Source organism: Anomalospiza imberbis, chromosome 11 (genome assembly GCF_031753505.1).
Source record: "Anomalospiza imberbis isolate Cuckoo-Finch-1a 21T00152 chromosome 11, ASM3175350v1, whole genome shotgun sequence".
Classification (NCBI taxonomy): domain Eukaryota; kingdom Metazoa; phylum Chordata; class Aves; order Passeriformes; family Viduidae; genus Anomalospiza; species Anomalospiza imberbis.
This window is the reverse complement of record NC_089691.1, coordinates 16223142-16237510: the sequence shown is the minus strand read 5'-3', so window position 1 is coordinate 16237510 and position 14369 is coordinate 16223142. Positions and strand designations below refer to the sequence as shown.

Here is a 14369-nt window from a genome sequence, read left to right as displayed (position 1 = left end):
AACAAGGAAAAACTCAGGTAGGAACTGCTTCAACCCTGCAGGAGCCTGGTCTAATTGCATCCTTTACAAAGCAGTACAGAGGGAGAGAGTCATACCAACCTGGGCAACTCGTTATTGAGGGAAGAGAGAACAGAAAATAGGACAAGAATCTCTTGACAGTGGTCCTTCTTTCTTTAATGCAACTTGGTGAAACAAAACAAGATTGCTGCCTTTATGGCCAGCAGCACTCTGACACAGCAGAACTTGCATAAGGCACAAATGTTTTTCCTACATTTTTTGGTATTGTTGAAAAGATTAACCTGCTTCCCAGCTGCACAGCAACTGCAGGAATATTTACACAAATTAGAGTAAAAATAATTATTTTCTATACAAACACTACATGACATATTTGTTTCATCAATTAGGAGATAATAAGGTTTGGAAGTACTTTGGCTGTTACTGCCTGAGATAGCTAATGACGGCCTATTAGACAATAATATTATTACAAACTTACATAAAATTACATATAATACTTATCTATTCCTGTTTATTTTCTACATTTTAAAAAGGTATTTTAACTGATCCATACTGTTATGGAGCTCTCACAGAGTTGGATAATGCAAGAGCTAATCAAAGACTGCTACTGAAAAGCTGTTTGAATATTTGTTACAGGTAGACACAACACACCACTTAGAAATCTGAATTGCCTTCCAGGCCATTTACATTACTTGGATATAATTATTTAGTGTTAAACTGAATTAAGCCTAATGAGAAGCTTAAAAGGTGGCATTAATTGTGTTATTTTGAAAGTGAATTTGACCCTGCAGTTATTTTTTTAACTTAAAAAAAAGCCATGTGGTTATTGATTGCTCTTGATCAATAAATTTACAGGTTTCATTGTATAGAAAGTGTTATACACTCCCTCTTCTGGTTGTATCTTAAAAACACAGTTTTCTAGACTTAAAGTGTATCATGTTAGTTTTTAAGTGTATCATATTGCTTGGAAGAAAAAAAACCCCTCAAGGCAGTATAATGTTTCTTTCTAAAAAGCCAGCAAACTGGTGATCAAAACCAAATAATTAACAGGTGAAAACTACATAATGCCCAACTAAAGTAAATAGCAGCTACTTTTTAGCTGTGTCTAAAACCAAAATGTTACAGATTTCTTTTTATTTGGTAAGAAATATACTGTCCCAAGTCTTTCCAAAAGCTTGACTCATGCCTAATGCCTGGTTACCATTCAGTGCACTATTGCTGTAGGTGAGAATATAGATTTTAAAATGACGCCTACTTTTCCAGAGGTGGCAGGTGAAGTTCCTACAAAACATTGTTTTTATGGTGGTCTAGCATGGATAACTTTTTTCCACCTAGCACACTACACCTCATCTTCTCTGGGGGTCATTCTTCTAATAGCAAAAGCTGCTGAAGGCTACACATACATCTTACTGTCTAAAAAAAATATTATTCACACTATAGAAAATGAGAATTGTGGAATAACATTAAGAAGTCCAAACATAAACAGTAAAAGGAATGCAAAAGAAATCAAAGATGAACTATTACTAAGTGCACACACATGCATATATCCATCTCTTCCCTTGATGTTCAGTGCCTGATAAAGCCAGGAGACGTCTCAAGTAGGATACATTCTTGTTGCCATTACCCCTCACCAAAATGTGCAAAATCCAAGAACATCACAGCATTACACAAACCACATTAATAGTATTGCTGCCAAAATACTGAGAGAGGAAAAACTTGTGAAAAAGCTTTTGTTTGTTTTGCCCTGTTTAGCCTCTCCTCCTTTCTACCACTTTACCCCTTGTTACAGAGTAATAAAACCAGCACTGTGTCTACTTCAATCTCCCTCCTCCAAGGCAATTTTGTTCTACTTTCCTTAATTCGCTTCCTCCTTATTGTCTCCATCTACTTCTTTTTATATGTATTTTACTCAATTTCTTTGTTTAACATTTCTCTTTTTAGGTGTTCCCTGGTGTCCTCTCTTCCCCCTCCTCGGACACACACACAGACTGCAAACCACTTAATTCCAGCTGTGCTGAGGCAGCCCTGCCAAAGCTGGGCACCACTGTCCCAGGCAGGTGCTGCACAGCCAGCCGTACTGGGTGCACTGGTATCTTTGCAAGAAGTATTGTACATGACGGTAACTGATGGGATTTCCTGTCTGACCTATGAAGTTGTGCTTGCAGAGAAAGAGACCATCCCAAACACAGCAGCTATTCAAGAGTCAGATGCTGAGAGGAGAGGGTACAGTCTGTGCAACTGGAAACTATGTACTTCCATGGGGGGGGGGGGGGAAATAGGCAAAAAAACAACCAAAAATTATTTTCTTCATGACAGTTCAATACTCAAAACAATTTTACAAGCTTCCCAGAATACTCCTCCCTGGAATCACAAAGCACTGTGGTATTCACTGAGGTTTGCAGTTCTTGGAATAATCTAGACAGTTCATGAGAACTCACTTCTCCCCAAAAAACAAATGAGAAAGTCCTTATAAATAATTCATCTGCATGTGGTTAGCTTTTGAAATTAAACTACTACTAACCCCACCCTCCAACACCAAGTTTGTATCTCCATGGCTCTGGCACATTCCCATCTCTCTAGAACAGTAGAAATTTGTCTCTTTTTTACTTCAACTGAGGCTACTTCCACCTCCCCAGCTCTTAAGCAGGTTGCAGCTTCGTTCTCCTGCCCCCGGCTTAGGGCAGTGTGCCAGACCCTGCGTGCCCATAGCCTGTCCTCAGTGTGTGCCACCTCCCCTGGCTGCGCTCCAGCCTGGAGGAGTGGCTTAGGCAGCAGAAAGAACCCTTTTAGCTGTGAAGGAAACCTTCCAAGGATGTGGATCACGTAAGCTGATGCAGAATGGCCTTCCCTGATCCTGGTGGCTGGGAGAGCTGTATCCAGCTCCACGCGCCGTTTCCTCTCACAAAATGAGTTCTAAGTGATGTAACTCAGCCTTGATTCTAGATTGGTTAAGTCCTCTCATTGTCAGTCATTTCTAATTGTAGACCTGATGCAACTATCCTACCTGGCTGCTTTCAAAGTGAAGCTGTAGTCATGTACACTCAATAGCAACTTCTTATTGGAATCACTTGTTCTCTTTAGATCTTATTCCAATCTATTGATGAATATGCTTTCTCCCTCTTGCTGAACTACTGTTTCTGTGATAGTGAACATGGCACTGCTTCTTCTTTTCCCACAAAGATAAAATATTTGTTTTTCTTTCTTTCTACTTGTTCTTCCCCATCAACATTTGTTTTGAAAAGAGAGCAGTCAGTCCCAGTGTCCAAGCAAATACCCAGCAAGGAGAACTTTATAAAGGAGCAGGGTTCTCATGGAACCCTTGCATAATTTTGTATGTTAGACCAGTTTAAAATATTTTTAACATTTAAGTAAGAACAGAATAACAAGAATATACTCTCTCTTCAATACTAAACCAAAGGATTTTTTAAAACCAAAGTATTTTTTAAAGCCAATATTAAACCAAAAGGACTTTTGCACCTAGGTCTTCTGCTATGGCAGAACAGCATAAAATTAATTTCATATTAACTAAAGGCAAGAGCCTAAAGCACACCAAGCGCTTGAAGTTTGTAGTGTTTTAGTACACACAGTGCTGTAGAGAGAATAACATGAGTTACATGATAAGAAGTAAACTGAATAATCAGTATCTTCTAAATAGGAAGCTGAACATCAACTTTTTCCTTAGCTGATACTTAAAAATTGCTTTATGTCTTCAACCAGAGTTTGACAAACTCACATACCCACAAAAAAGGAGGAAGTTGTACTAGAAAACTGCCATCAACTTCTCAGACTCCCTGTGCTTTCATGTAATAAACCAAGACCACAGCCATTCTGTGTACAAAAATAATCTTCTGCATGTGAACAGTCTGTGATGGTACAAGTAACCACAGCACCAAACTCCACCACTCTGTAAAATCTGCATGGCACATTTGGTATTCAGCTAATGGCTTGGGGGTGCAAAATTCAAAGCTCAAAATATGTTTACAGAGTTTCTTTCCACATTATAATAATTTCTTATTTAATGATGCCTTATTTAAAAATGACTAAATGACTAAAACTTTTCTTTTCCTTCTGAAACGAATCCTGTGCTGACCTCTGAGCATATTCCCTGCTATATGCCAAGACGATTCTTGCAAAAGCTACAGAATTTCACAAATTTCAACTAAGAAATTAGACTAGTTGTTGCTGGACCCACAGATTAAGATCCAGCTGCTGGAACTTGGACTGTGTGAACTACTGTGGGAGGACTGTGCATTCAAACAGAAGCTGCCAATGATAATTTGTTAAAACATATACATTAACTGGAGCCATAATATGCCAAATGCCACCTGTGCATGTTTGGCAATATGCTTGGCAGATTGCTCCAGCACATCTGTGACATACCACAGAATATTCAGGTTTATTTTTGTTGTTTGACTTCTACAGAAGATCACTGATATCCAAGAAAATTCTTACAATTTATAAAAAACCTTTTCACACTGCTTTAAAAAGACTTTAGTGAACACTGGACATTAATCACTGAAACAAATTGCTTGCTGCCAAAAGTATGCAGGCCATAATGAAGGCTTAGCCCTCCAAAATGAAGATGAGCTCAAGCAATCTCCCATGAGGAGAAAAAAAAAAAAAAAAAAAAAAAAAAACCAAACACACTCAAAAAAAAAAAATACCCCAACCAACCCAAAAACCAAGCAACAATAACCCAATGGCTTTGGAACAAGATTCAGTACATTCCTTTCTTTTCTTATCAGCTTCAAATGCTGCCTTGTACAGACACTTTGACTTTGTAATCCATGAATCCATGCTGAACACACTCTCTTATTCTACCCCAAACAAGCAATACATACCCAACCACTTAAAAACATTAAATACTGACAGATCTTTCAGAACAATTCGCTGCTGCCAAATTTAACAAAAATACAGTAGGAGAAATTTATATTGAATTCATAGTGCGAGAAGAACCCAAACATGTAACACTGCAGGGACTGTAATACTCAAGTTATGTATGATACACATCCAAAATACATCAGCACACCAACAGAGATCGTTAACAGATCATTTTTCTCAATTAAAGTCACAAGTATCACCTGCTCTCTCTGAATCCAGGCACTTAACACCAACACACAAAAAAAAAAAACCTTTAGGACTGTTGGAGACCTGCGAATGGAAGGTGAGTGTGGGCCCTGGCTGAGGGAGGAAGGACCTTGGTTATGCAGTCAGATGAAGGAGAATCACAAAAGACAACAGACTCAGAAGATGGACCCAATTAACCAGCAAACATCTCTTTCTCTACTGCCAGCATCTGCCCTCCAAGTAAAAGGTTGTGTGATGCTCTATTGCAATTCCACAACCTCCTAGAAACCACAACAGATGATGGGCATATCTGTATAATAACCCCACTTCTGATTCATAGACTTCAGGTTTAAACCTGCACTGATTGGAAACCAAAATGTTTAAGCAATTTCCCATCAGCTCTCAGGACAGCAGCAGCAGGCAAAGCTCACGGTGGTTGCTCACCTTTGCCACTGTGCCAAACCCATGGAAGTTAATCAAAACACTTGACATGGCTTTTCAGTGACTCAACAGCCCGACGTACTATCATCATCTCTTTCCAACATGTACTATATTCATGGTTTTCACAATCACTACATGAGTCACGGGCACTCTCAGTGTAAGTTTACAGGTAGCTTCATTATTATTGCTGAGAGTTTAACTCTACTTTGTATTCATGGAAACTAAGGCACAGAGGGAAAAAAAATCTCTGAAAAAAAAAAAAGAAAAGGAAAGTTAAAAGGAAGAAACCCCACACATCTCTATCCTGATGCTACTTTCACACTGCTGAGCTCTCTTTTAGCCACACAGCAGCCCAGCCAGGGCAAAGAGGCAGCTCTCATTAGCCAGGAGGCTGATAACCACAGGGAGATGAGATAAACCTGTGGAACAGCTGAAATGCCAACAAAAGGTCACACAGCCTGAAAACCACGGCACTTCAGGGCTTCCACGAACAACCTGAAATAACTGTCACGATGGCTTCCTCAAAGAGCAACCTTTGGGTGCAGCACAAGAACTGTATCTAACATGTCTCTGGGGAGAAAAGAATGGAAATCAAAGGGAGACTGGCACATCCCGCTGTCCTGAGGAGCGTGACAGCTGGCACACGATCATCCAGCGTGTAGAGAAATACTCCTGGAGAAAAACACTTTCTGGGAATAGGTCATCATGATGAGTGATCCCAGGTGCTTCACCCACAAGACTCAGTGCCTGAACATTTTGTCTTGTTTCCATCTTTCACCTCTGAACTGATCTTGACTCATCCAAGGAAGATGCTGATAGCACGAAAGTGTAGCCATTCACAAAGCAACAGCAGGAACAGGAGCAATAAAGGGCTGCAGTCACTTGCCTAGCCCCTCAAATGAAAACATCTGTGATCTGACAGAACAGAGGATTTGTCTTGAAACAACTTTTCCTTGGCTGGCTGGCTCCTGCCACACCATGCCCCCAGCAGTGCTGCCACCCTAAGCCAAGGGGCTAAAGCCATTGCACTGCCCTGCCAGCCAGCTATTGTACACAGGCTAGAAGGAATGCCACAAGCTGACTTCAGATATCTCATTATATTAGACTGCTCTTAAAAACAAACCTGCAGGTGGTGTTATGTGTACCAACTTTACAAACCAAGCATAGTACATATACCAACACCACTGAATAAATTACTAAAATGGAAATTCATAGCCCAAACACATGCTTGGATTGCATAAAAAAGTAGAATTAAATTTTATATTAGTATCTTTCCTAGTCAAATGCATGAAATACAAAAGAATCAGTTATATAAACAAATTTGTCATTTGCATCAATAAAGTACTTTACTAAAAATGTGACATATTCTAATTAATAAAGTTACATTTGATTTATTTCTGACTACTTATGGTCCAGAGAAAAAACCCAGCATATGTCCTGCAAAGCACTTTCAGCCTACCTAGTTAAGTAGTTTATCACAAATATGCTTTGAAAGAAAGTAATTAGCTCATTAGATTTAATAATAGCTTGTTTAGCTTTCCTTTGACAAAAGTGACATTTTAACAGAGCATATTCTACTACTTCAGAAAACAAAATTTCACATGACAAATTTCAAAAAACACCAAGTACAGCAACACACACAACCAGGAGCTATAGAATATTTTAAGAGATTAATACTTCTCTGGCAACAATTAAAAATAAAAGACCCTAAGAGCATAACAAAAAGATACATCGATGTACTGCAAATTTTCAGAGTTTTTCAATCCCTGAAATCATACCATCAATAAAAAACTTAATTCAGGGTAAATGTACTGTGGTGAATCCAAAGGGTGCTTTACTTTCTTGTTATCATGATAACACACTTTTTCTTTTAAAATAACCATGCATTTTGAGGACTTCAGCAATTTCCTTCTCATGAGTTATACAGTGTTAAAAAAAAAATAGATCATTGTCTGGTAATCAATCACTTGCCATATTATCAGCTTTCATATTTAATTTTCTAAATTAAGGGACAACTGTGGCTTTGAGAACTAGTGCTACACAAAATCACCAAGTCGGCCTTCTTACCTTTCTGAGGCTATTAGATTGGCAAACTAAGGTCCTTTAATGATGTTCACCCCACCCAAGCCTGTTTTTCTCATCAGAATGACCCCGCCTGTTTCCTCTGCACGCCACAGCCCACGCCAAGACTCTTCATTGTTCAGAACGAGCTTAAGAAACACTAAGAATAACCTCATCGTTTCTATCTGCTCCTTCTACGCTTCTCCTAAAGCATGAATCTGCCACTGATGTAAGGCTTGTATTGGAGAAATTTTCACATTTAGAAATCACACTTCCACAAAGTGATCCAGAATGGAAACATTATGTTAGTATTTATTACCACTTTTAAAAATACTTTCCATACCTTCAGTTTGCAGTTCCCTGTTCACTCTGTGCCTTTTAAATTGCAAACAGTGCTTACAGAAGAGCTGGAATTAACTTCACGTAACAAGTCTAACAGCAGTACAAGCAGCATTACAACATGCCATCTTTCCATGGCCATGCTCAAGACACAATGCTGCACCTATTCAGCTCCTGAGCTGCTCCTGCCACCTGTCCATAAGGACAAACACAATGCTGCTTCCTACCAGACACCTGTTTGTCAGACAGTGTTTGGAAATCACCTGCTCATTTCATAAAGACAACCTTAAGTGTCTGCAGCTATCCACAGTTCTCCATCACTACAATATTACTGACCTCAAGATGGAATATTCAATATGCCATCACTCAGAACTCTGTATCATCCAGTCCTCCCCCATAAATTTATTTTTAGCTGTCAGAATCAGTTTAATATGATATTTTAGAAGGAGTTATTGGACATCTTAAGTTGATATTCTGTGACATGTGAGGAATCTCACTGGCAAGGGGTAGACTTGCTCTTGGCTAGTAAAAAGGCTTACAGCAACCAGAGCAAGAAAAGCAAGATGGCCTTTTCTTCTTCTGGTTCCCAACAGCTCTGGAGACTTATATCCACAAACCATGAGTTTAAAAAAAATTATTAGTACAGCCATCCACAGAATCACAAGCAAACGATTAAGAATTATGACACAAAACCTATTCAGGTTATTTTCTGAGTCACGCTGTGTGACACAACTGCAGGATCAGGATCCAGCAGCAAGGGTAGGACTATAATCCATAAGGCAATATAACACAAAGCCAAGTTAGAGGGAGAAAGGATAAGAAGTTCACCCTCTGCACAGTCCAGAAAGGCCCTTCTCCAGTCTCAAGGAAGCAGAAGCGAGCATATCTTTTCTTGCCAAAGCATTGGATTATTGAAGATGTATGAAAGCTTAGCCCTTTTTCTCCACACTAGAGGAGGTTCCCTGCCCATACCCAGCTCGTATCCCTATAAACACCAAGCCAACCAGTAGGGGCACTAGCCTAGAAAAAAGAGAGTGTACATGCACACACAGGGACACAGGACTACTTCAGAAGATGCTTTGTCCGTCATGTTTATTAGGAGTTGGTCAGAAAACACCTCATGAGTTTCTTAAGAAACAAAAACCTGAATTCCAAAAAACCTCCTATCCAAATATTGGCATTAACTTGTTTGAGGTTAACTTCTAGTCTTGAGAGGAGCATGGAAAAGCAGAACTGCCAACCACCCCAGGCAGGCTTGGAGGAAGTAACCAAGCACTTGAACTGGCACAGCACTTCACATTTTCTCAGTCCTCTCTAAATACTGGGCAACCAACACAACAAGAGCTTCTTTACATTGTTTATATACAAAACCACTGGACCAGTAAAACAAATACAAATTCGTAATTCTGAAAATAAATAAATAAGCTAACTGGCGATTGGAAGCTTACTATATTTTTTACAAATGTTCACTGTAAGTTTAGCTTTCAGTTCAAGTTCACACTGTACCAGAACCCATGTAAAAATAAGCTGTATAAATACACAAAGAGAAATGACACACAGAGACACAAACGCACTACACATATTGGCTGTGAAATACACTAGATATGTCATTTTGAAACTGAACTGTAGCTATGCAGAATTTCAAGAAGCATTAAAAAACTAAAAAGCACAAGATCTTTATGTAATTTCATTACAATGTATATAAAATGATTAAATACAGGTTATGTTCTTTGACATTTTTTGTAGTTTAATGATCTATTTACCATCAATTTAAAAAAAAATTGCCAGGCTTAATCCTGATTTAACCTCACCCTTAATTATTAAAAATAGTTAAGCACTTACCATAATGTGATTGAAATGCCTGTGGTTTTACGACCTGATTACAGTGGTTACACATCACCAAATAGAAATCATCATGAGCCGGGCAAAGACCAAATATTGGCATATCTAAAAACAAAAAGACAAAATGGCATCTCTCAGCTGCTGACAATTATAGAAAAACAGTTTAATTACAGAGCCATGACACTAGTGTTGAATCAAAATTTTAGAGACATTTGTATCAAATTTGAAAATGAGGGAAAAAAGAGCATATAATGCAATAGATAATTTTGTGCTGGAGTATTACAAAAGCAAAAAATCTTCCTACAAAGATAAACACAAAATGAGCGATTACTTGTAGAAAACATCTATTAGAAAACTGATTTAGGACTGATTATTTTATACCAGATGCAATAATGAAATAAAAAAAGACTGACTTCAATTGAGACAAACACAACATAAGAGGGGATGTTTTATGTATTCTGAAAGGGCTTTGGATTTAATTCCAATGTCATTAAATGAATTCAAAAGTGAACTTCATTTGCTATTTAATTTTTTTAAACCATTTTAAACACACAGTCATTCACCGGGCAGAATTACATGCCTAATGGTTTTATTTGTTTAACAGTGCATTATAGTCCAGCCATCTGCTGCCAGAGATCCACGGAACAGCTACACAGGAGACAGAACCAGAGATAACTGTATGTCAGAGCATGTGTGGATTGCAGAGATAACACACATACTTGGAGACTTTTACAAACAAAATTAGTTTCTACAATTTTACTTGGAAGAATACAGTTTGTTAAGAATATATTTAACAGTTATAACTGCATTCAGAGACTACTGGAGCAATAAATGCAGCATTCACTACAAAACTTAAAGGTATATTACATTTATATAACTAAAAATGTTATTCAATCATTAAAAGACAAAAAACCAAAAAGTGCAAACATAATATGTGGCTAAGGATCTGTAACACTATTTAATGATTAAAAATTGACATAAGCAAACTTATTTTCTTATAAAAACCCTCAAGTAATAGATTTATCTTAATAGAAACTTAGAAAATAAGCTAAACTTGTTTACTCTTGTGCTAGAACTGACCCCAGAGTTTTGTTTTACAGCTACTAATTTGCCTATGTATACTTTTAGCAACATCCACTGCTTTGTTCATTAATAGAACAGCAATTATGAAATAAATTGAGTGTGTTGCACATTAAGTGTGCCATAATTCAAGGGAACTGCTCACAGAACGACACCATCAGCCCTGTCCACTTTGTTTCTCGCAGACAGAGAATATATCCACACCAAAACTACTTCCAGAATTACTATGTGCCTTCATCATCAAAAAATTAAATACTTTTATTTAAAAGACATAAGGTCTATCCCACATTTTCCACACATCTTGCTAGTGCTACATCAAAATTAAGCATGACACCTGCAATAACAGCCCCAACTGGATTTTGCAGTTGGATGCAAATGCAATGACCAAAGACATCCAACTTGGCTGAGATCACAGCTACCCTCACCTAAATCACAGACACCTTTTCACAACTGAGGTTACATCAAATAAACAATCTTTTTTGCAATTAAAGTAGCAACTCTTGCTTATTTATATATATGGTATTTATTGAAAAAAGCATGAAAACTTATGACACACCCAACTACTGCAAACCAGGCAAAATTAGTAAATATATGCTATGTGGGGAAAAAACCAGATAGGAATAATAAGCTTCTATTTTTCAACATCTACTTTCTGTGTTGTAATATCAAGCTATGTAAGAAAACAAGTATAAGCTTAAAAGTCATTGCTAATATTTCATGCAGGAGTATTCTCTTTGGGTATGCCCGTGTATCAGAGTTTATACACACAAGCAAATACTCCAGGGTCACTTTCACCTGAGTACCAATAGGCTGAGATGAATGGGACAGTAACAGCAGGCACTGCCTGGTATTTACATTGTTATCAGCCCACAGAGAGGCTACTCCTGTGTGCTGCGGGGTAAATCCACACCCTGGAACCTGTTCCCATAGCTGTACCTTTCATACTGTGCTGAATTCTCAGACTTCACACCAGCTTCTCTGAATGCAGGGGGAATCGTTAACAGGAGAGAAGGACTGCAAGATAAAGCCTTCCTTCACACCAGTCAGAGACACCACATCCCTGTGCCATCACTCTAAGAAACCTTCCATGAATATTTGCTGGCAATACAGAACTGCAATTTTAAATGGCAACTGAGAGAAATTGACAGAAATTGGTGTAAACAAAAGTGTTCTCCTAGTTCAGTTTGAGGATCCCAAGAACTTGGAATAATTTACAAAGGTCCTTTACGCAGTGAAACACCTTCAGTTTTAAAATCTTAGCTCCAAGTGACAGAAAGCAATGACAATGCCAGGAAATACACAAACTCACAAAGGACCATTCTAAGAGTAAAATCACTTGTCAAAGAGAAAAGAATTCGCTGCACACACAAAATCACAACCTGATTTCAAAGGAAGTCATGCACAAGACTCCAGTCAGATCACACAAATCAGTGCAAAAGATCTTGTACCCCACAGTGGTCTCCTACAGCACTGATATCAGAACATCATCTCAACATAACCAGTGAAGGAGTAGAAAAGGTTAGAGGCCTAAATGCAATTTAACAATGGCTTTGAAACTCTAAGGAGTTTGACCCAACTAAGATCATTTAAGGCAACTGGAAGAGACCAGAGTCCACACTTCCCAGCCCAGGAGTCTCATTTTCAGTCAGGAAAGCTCTCACATCTTTAATGTGCCTCATGTCATTAGCTGAGCAGAGCAAGAGCAGGTTTCAGGGAAATCTTACTTCTCTTTCTGTGTTCCAACAGGACAAATACCTATGTGGCACTGTTAGGGAGTGACAAATTAGACCATGAAAATTTTAGAGAACAACATACAGAACAGTTTAACAAAACTTACTATGTAAGTATGTACCAGGAGTAGGTGATGGATGCCCAATTTTTCTGTTCCCTGACAGCCATTTATGAAAGTTCACATCTATCGTGAAATTGGTATTCTAACATCTAATACTTTATACCTGATCCACTTCATGACATGCACCTTCTCTATTTAGAAGTCTAATGAAGTTTCTAGTATTTCACCAGTGTCATCTCAATGCACTGTTACTACAGGTTTGAAATAACTTTTTGAAATACTTCACTGTGTAAAGTCTGTGCCTCTCAAGGAAGAGCCTGGCAACCGTGATTCATATGCTCCTCTTTCAAAGCTGGGCTCATTTAACTCTCTCCATCTGGGAATATTTTTCAAGGTCAAGCTAAAAATTTAAATCAAGACCTCAAACTTCTCATGTATTTTTTCATAAACACAATATTCATTGTATCAACATACAGATACTATTATAAGTGCTGTTAGTTACATTAATTCTATTAACACCAGAAAGAGAAACAACTTTATTTACCTCCATAATAGGAAGCCTCTGGACACTGATCTCCAGAATTCACTTCTCCTTTCAAATGTAACTGAGTTTTTAAAAATACAATTTTAAATGATGCATTACTGCACTTTTTACCACGACCAGAACAAGCCCATGCCATATGCAATTCTGAGATAACTGCATCAGTTACTGACCATGTAATAAGGAAAATGCTTCTTCCTTGGAAAAGGTCAATGTAGCATCCTTTTCTAACAAAAAACAGAAAAAGCAATAATGGATAATTTGGCATACTGTACATCAAGTAAAATGGAGCTCAGCATGCCTCATCTGGAAAGTTTTCTTACACTGATCTGCCATCTCTTCTTCTTTGAAACACATTGTGGAAACACACAAACGATTGAATAATTTCTTAGTATTTCCAGCATTCCCTTTCAGGACAGCTACACTGAAGAAACTCATGCTCATTAAAACTAACTGTGCCTGCATACTCTCAGTCCCTCAATTCTATTACTTAATATCACACATAACAGAACACATAAAACAGGCTAAAACTACCTCAGAGAACAGGCCAGCAGCTTGCATATATTTACCCACTACATTTCAGTGACTACCACAGCTATGTATTTTAACTGGATTTTTCTTTTTTAACTCCCCAAATGTATCAAATTTCCTACAAATCTTGTTGTATCTTTTCAGACTGGGACCATTGCACATTCCACCTATCCTAGTCTTATAAGATAATAAGACAATATCCCTTCTAGAAATGAAATTACATTTCAACAAAAAAAGTGAGGTTAAGATCTTCTCCAGGACAGCAACTGCTGGAGGAATAGAGTAAAAGGCAGCCTGTGTGCAGAGACCAGAACACCACCTTCCTATTTGCCAGAAGTCTGCTCATTGCAATTCAAAGGAGGAGGAGAATGAAAACTGAATCAGAGGAAGAGAAAGCAAAACCACCAAGAGGTGACAGGGCAAAAAACTATCAAGGTTATGACAAAAGAATAGAAAATTTGATCAAAAAAAGCAAAAGGAGTACGTAAAAGCTCCAAAGAAATATTTCAAAGCCAGAACATTGCTAATGCTCGTTCTCCTGTATCCATTCTCAGCATAAACATCTGCTTATTAAGATTAGTTTTTAAAGTCCAAGCCTGATTTACAACTAAGATGTACATACTACTCACTACTAAGTGTAATTAGACAATGGACATTGTA

General features: G+C 38.0%; 1 protein-coding gene across 6 annotated transcripts in view; it reads right to left on the bottom strand.

Annotated features, from left to right (window-relative positions):
- Positions 1–14369, bottom strand: part of ATXN7 (ataxin 7) — an 87717-nt gene that overhangs the window by 27523 nt on the left and 45825 nt on the right. For 5 of the 6 annotated variants that reach the window (XR_011003097.1, XR_011003096.1, XM_068202150.1 and 2 more), the window contains one exon: positions 9766–9870. The exons of the other annotated variant lie outside the window; for it this stretch is intronic. Coding sequence is in view for 3 of the 5 variants with exons in the window: in XM_068202150.1 (XP_068058251.1) it covers positions 9766–9870 (105 nt within the window). In the remaining 2 variants the exon portion in view is untranslated. The remainder of the gene's footprint in view (positions 1–9765; positions 9871–14369) is intronic. 6 annotated transcript variants of the gene reach the window in all.